We start from the raw sequence: 6,134 nt of genomic DNA on the forward strand, positions 1-6,134 counted from the left end.
CGCAGACCACTCATATATGTTTAAGAGGTAAGTAAGATTCAGCTAGTTGAAGGGCCACACACAGGCTTGGTGACCGGTATCCATTTGTGATTGCTGTCTGTTCTATGCCTGGTAACAGCTTGCTAATACCATCTCTACTTGCTTTCTCCTTTTCCAGAGAGTCCCATTTTATTGGGGTTGCTGTAGTGCCCACAACATGCCAGCAGCTTTTCAAACACAGAGAAAGACCTTGTTCCAGCTCCGAATAGCTCCTGAACCAAGCAGGAACATTTTTCCTAAGTTTACTTTGAATAATAGAAATGAATGATTTTTGCAGTGATCAGATAAAAGTATTTCTGCAGTAAGTCTGTGCCTTCACTACATGCCCAAAGGCATTAGATGTATATGCTCTGGGATTTGAACTTAACTTGTCAGCAGCACTGCTGGGTTGATTGGTGGGGGGCACAACTAACCAAGAATACATCCTCATCTGAAAAGTTAAAGTTATTTGAGATATATCAAAGGCATTCAAGGAAAAAACCCAACAATATTGAATCCTATTGGTAGATATAGAACTCCAATCTAAACATGGTTAACTACAAATAGTTTCTCTTGTCATTGATTTGGCATGCATTGTAGAAGTGTGATCAAATTAATTTTGCAGGACAGGCTCCCAGCTCAATGAAGCCAGAGGGCCAGCCTGTTTCCTCAGCCCAGGAAAGGGTTATTATCACATCCAGAGACTGCACAGAGCCTTTCCTCAGTGTTTTATTTACTAGGGACACCACCAAGCTTCAGCAAAGCAACCCCTCCTCCCTTTCCCACCAAAAATAAAGATCATCATAAATCCAATAATGACCCATCTGTTTCCTGAGGGGCTTTCTTGCCAGAGCCTTCCTTCCCATAGCAGCTCTTCCCCAGCCATTTCCCTCAGGATCCCTCTGCCCCAGGGCTTCCCACAGGAGCCAAGCTGTTTCCTATAACCTTCCCCACCACTCAGCTCTTTCAGCCTTTATAGGAATCAGGTGCTCCTTAGGCAATCACCTAACCTCTTTCTTGGCCAGGTTTGATAATCTTCTCTCTCCAGATGCCCAACACCTGTTCTATAAGGAGCTCTGCCTCAAACAGAACCATCTGGTCCCAAGCCTCCTGCCTTTGAAAGGGGCAGACCACCTTATTATGGAGACATTCAGACCAGTGGGAAGCATTAGTAATGAAGCATAAACAAATGTACTTTTTGCACTGATAACACTGCAAAGACATACACACTTTTGCTTCAAGGTATGTCAAAAAAGCACAAAATAAAGAAAGGCTGTGCTGGAATACTCAGCATGCCAACAAAGCCAGAGATGTTAGCTCTGTTGTTTTCCTGCCACTTCCACATTACAGGTGATTACTAACCTCAAGATACAGAGTGGGCTACTGTGTGGGTTAAGTCTGTGAACCATGGTGTAGTGCTGTTCAGAGATACTTCCAGCCAGCTGTGAACATACTAGTTTGCATATCAGAGTCTACACAGAGCAAAAGACAACTGTGTAGCAACATAGCTGCTTTAGTGAGGTGTTGCACAGGCTAATAAATCCTGCTTCTCACCAGAGCTAATCCTGAGTGCAGCCCTGACATCCACTGTATGGCCATACTCTTACTTTCTCTGGGACCAAATAAACATTTAATTATACATGTGGGACAACTTCAGATGAATAAATAGCGGGCAGTTCTCCCTACCCCTCTCAAATAGCCAATAACCCCTTGTTAGGGTGATCATTTACCTTATCTGAATCATGGTAGGAGGCAGGGAGCCAAACTCATGGCTTTTTGGTACTCTCTTGCTTTCTTTTATTCTGGCCATTTTAGTCAGGCTGATGAAAACATGGTAAAAAATGATACATTACTTCCAAACATTTCAGTTTTGATGATCTGGCATTTTCTAGTGACAAAAATTCCATCATAAGTCTGTGCCAACACATAGGAGGTTGGTACTTCAGTATACCAGGTATTCTATGTGCTACCACAGTCTGAGTAACTTCTGTGAGGTTTAGTCACCATAGCATTTCCTTTGCACTGAGTTGACAAGCAATGACATTGTATTTCTGTGATGCTGCTTGCCACAGATATAAATTGCATGCCTGTATTGCGACAGTGCACTGAAGACTCAAGCCTTCTGGCTGTCAGCCACTTGCCATACTGATGTAATAAACAACAGGGATTCCAATAGGACTGTTTTACAGGGAATATTATGTATAAAAAGTGCCTCTTAATTTATTTCATAAAACCTATTTTGAACAGTGCCTGAGCACATGACACAGAAGAACAGGGATGCTTCACCCCAGGAGCTCTTCCTCTGAAACCAGCAGCCAGGAATGCCAACCACCATACAAGACACCAGAACTATTTGACCTTCAGAGGCTGTTCTGGCTCAGAGGCGGATCTGATAATCACGTGGACCAAGTCTGGCCAAACCTTTATATGGGAGACGCGTAAGGGCATATTGTATATGGAATTGTTGTTTGCACTATGGAGAGACAGGGAGGAGGTAGAGGTAATGATGAATTATACAGTTAATGAAATTTCTAATTATGTTCATGTCATGGGAATTCCAAAGCCAATACTGTGACAGGATGTCATGAGAATCTTGGCATGCAAGTGTATATAGTCCTTGTAGTCTGTATTTTCTGTTTCATGTAGCACAGTGCATTTCAGTAAGACACCCATTTTTTATTATTTGCATACAATAGTCACTAGGTGCCTCAATCTAGACTGGTGCCCCACTGTACATATATACCCTGAGAGAGTCCCTGCCCTGCACTTAGACAAAGAATGCGAAAGGAAGTTATCCCCACTGCACAGAGGTGTCCAGAAAGATTTGAATGCTAGCCTCACAATTCAGAATCTCCTTAGATGTTAAGGGGTCCTGTAGCTGCAAATACAGACTTCTTAAAATTTCAAAGTCAAAACGTTTTATTATACACATACTGTATACTTGTGACAAAAGGAACCTTGCCTTGTAAAATGACTTCGCCTCTGTCTGTCTTTCCACTTCTATTTATACACTTCTGTTTAGTTATCTAGATTGCCAAAGGAGAATAAGGCAAGGTGCATCTGTTGATAAAGATACTTTTTGGTATTTGAAACTACTGTTTAGCCTTGCTATTCTTGAGACCCTAGAGGCTCACTTATTTAAACATCACAGTTTCCTTGGGTAATTAACCATGTTAATTTGAAATCAGGCAAAAGGCAAGGTAGAGATGCTCCTTATAGGCCAACTATAAAGTACATTATAGACTAACTATGGGGTGCATGAAGAGTGGTTGTTGCTCAAGAATACGATCTTCAAAGCACAAAAAAAAGCTGTTCCTGCAAAGAGGAGACGTAGCAGAAGGACTGGCAAGCCCTCCTGGCTTAATAGGGATATTGCTGTTCTTTTAAAAAAGAAAAGAGAGGTGTACGCACAGTGGAAGCTAGGAATGGTCCTCAAGGAGGACTATACAGTAGTGGCCAGCACTTACAGAGAAATGATCAGGAAAGCCAAGGTGGCGACTGAGTTTAGGTTAGCCACGGGAGTCAAGGACAACAAGAAGTCCTTCTTTACATATGTAGGCAGTAGAAGGAAAACAAATGGAACTGTGGGACCCCTGCTTAGCACCTTGGGACAGCTGGTAACCAACATTCAGGAAACTCCTGAATGCCCACTTTTCTTCAGTATTTCACCAGACCAAGGGGAAAGACAAGCAAGATAAGGCTTATAGGGGGCATGCCGGGAATGATAGCCTCCCCACTGTGGATGCTGAGCTGGGGCAATACCAGCTAGAAAAGCTAGACATTTATAAGTCAGAAGAACCGGATGGACTCCATCCGAGAGTGCTTATGGAGCTGGCTGAGGTCATCGTGAAACCCCTGGCAAAGCTCTTTCAGAATTTATGGTGCACAGGGGAGATCCCTGAGGATTGGAAGAGGGCCAACATTGTGCCCATTTTCAAGAAGGGGAAGAGGGAGGACCCAGGCAACTATAGGCCAATCAGCCTAACCTCTATCCCAGGGAAAATCCTGGAAAAGCTCATTAAAGAATCTATGTGCAATACGCTTCTGGAAGGTAAGATTCTGAACAACAGCCAGCGTGGCTTCATTGTGGGTAGGTCTTGTTTTACTAATCCCATCTCCTTCTATGACCTCATTCCTCACCACCTGGACATGGGAGACAAGGTAGACATTATATACCTAGACTTCCAAAGGCTTTTGATCTAGTATCCTATGATATCCTTGTGGGAAAACCTGACGATTGTGGGCTCAGCTGCTCAATGGCTCAGTGGGTGGGAAACTGGCTACAGGGTAGGACCCAGAGAGTTCTCATGAATGGATCTGTGTCATCCTGGTGCAAAGTGGCCAGTGGTGTCCCACAGTGGTCCCTGCTTGGACCAGTGCTTTTCAACATCTTTATCAGTTATTTGGATGGGGGAGTGAAAAGCTTGCTGGTCAAGTTCACAGATGACACCAAGCTATGGGGCAGTGTAGTCACGTCAAAAGATAGGTTGTAGATACAGACAGACCTGGACAGGCTCACGAGTTGGGCAGACCAGAACCAAATGTAAGGCTTTCCATTTGGGGGCAAACAACCCTCAACATACATACAGGCTTGGTGGTGATAGGCCCCTAGTGATACCCCCCAAAAGGGACCTAGGGGTAATGATTGACTATGGCATGAGTATGAGCTGTCAGTGTGGGACAGTGGTCAGCAGGGAAAATAACATGCTGGCACTCATCAACTGATGCATCTTGTGTAAAACTAAGGAAGTGATACTCCGGATGTACTCAGCACTGATGAGACCACAGTTGGAGTACTGCATCCAGTTCTGGGCGCCTGTCACAGGATGGGGTCCCCAGGGATGGCCGTGGGGACTCCAGGGCTCCTCAACAGTGCCAATCCTGCCCAACGGGCACCCCCTTTCTCGCCTGCCACGTCTTACTGGTAATTATAATATAGGGAGGCTGCCCTTGAATTTATTGTCTGGACCCTGCTGAACCCTTGAATTTATTGTCTGGACCCTGCTGAACCACATGGGTATGTGGATCCCTTTTTGGATCCCTCTCAAAATGAATGCCTCCTGGGATACCCTCAGCCTTATGGGCTAGATGCGTGGCTCCAAAACCACCCCTTTACCAAGCCCCAAGCCTCACAGATGGCATTTAAACGTTGTCTCTCCTGAGGCCTTGCTACAGCTCAGCCTCTTGTCCTCACTGGGCTCTTCACAGCCCCATCTCTGCGCCCCACACTGGTGCTGGGCTCTCCACAACCCCGTCTCTGCACCTCACACTGGTTCTGGGGTCTGCTCACCCCCTTATCACTGTGTGGGTCTTATCTGGTGCTGGGGTCCCCACACCATAGTGGGTCCCCAATGAGGCCTCCTCCTTCCCCAATAGCCTCAGCCCAATCCTCCGGTATTTATAAACAGCAACTTAAACATGAGCCCCTGGGCTATAACATAATATAAGTGGTTCAGGGTGTGCTCTGTCCCTTTAAAAAGTCAAACTTCCCCCGGCACTAAGTGCTTTGTAGGTGTCATGGTACCTGTTGAGCTCCTGGAGCCCCATTAGCCCAGTATGCAGCATATCAGACAGTCCCTGCGTCCCTGGGCAATTCTTACCTGGAGGCTCCTTTCCCTTAGCTGCTGCCAGAGAACTAAACCTCTGGTCCCAGCCCTGGGGTTTATATATGCCCAGGGCCCTGCCTCTTCCAGTCAGCTGACCAGATGCAGATGCAAGCTAATTTGCTCATTAGCCTGTTGCCATAGTAACCTGCACCTGTGGGCTTCTGTCTGGGTCTTTGGGCTCCCTAGGCAGTTCTGCTTAGAGGAGCAGGCACCTTAATGCCCTGCAACAGTGCTGCACTTCAATAGGGATGTGGAAAAACCTGAGAGGGTCAAGAGAAGAGCCACCTGTATGATCAGGGACTTGCAAGGCAAGCCATATGAACAAAGGCTGAGGGACTTGAGCCTCTTTAGCCTAAAGAAGAGAACATTGAGAGGGGACTTGATAGCAGCTTACCACTATATCAGAGAAGTACATCAGGAACTCAGTGAACAACTGTTCACTAGGGCATCCCCAGGGAAGACCAGGACCAATGGATACAAACTCCTGGAAGGCTGCTTCAGGCTTAATAC

General features: G+C 45.7%; 1 protein-coding gene across 1 annotated transcript in view; it reads left to right on the forward strand.

Annotated features, from left to right (window-relative positions):
• Window positions 1-2,247: 2,247 nt before the first annotated feature.
• LOC109287241 (dual specificity protein phosphatase 13-like) overlaps window positions 2,248-6,134 on the forward strand; it is a 6,548-nt gene continuing 2,661 nt past the window's right edge. Inside the window, exon 1 of the mRNA XM_019502190.1 lies at window positions 2,248-2,456. Within this exon, the coding sequence (XP_019357735.1) occupies window positions 2,296-2,456 (161 nt within the window). The 5' untranslated portion in view covers window positions 2,248-2,295. The remainder of the gene's footprint in view (window positions 2,457-6,134) is intronic.

Source organism: Gavialis gangeticus, unplaced genomic scaffold, assembly GCF_001723915.1.
Source record: "Gavialis gangeticus isolate Ggan-Ray unplaced genomic scaffold, GavGan_comp1, whole genome shotgun sequence".
In the NCBI taxonomy this organism is placed as follows: domain Eukaryota; kingdom Metazoa; phylum Chordata; order Crocodylia; family Gavialidae; genus Gavialis; species Gavialis gangeticus.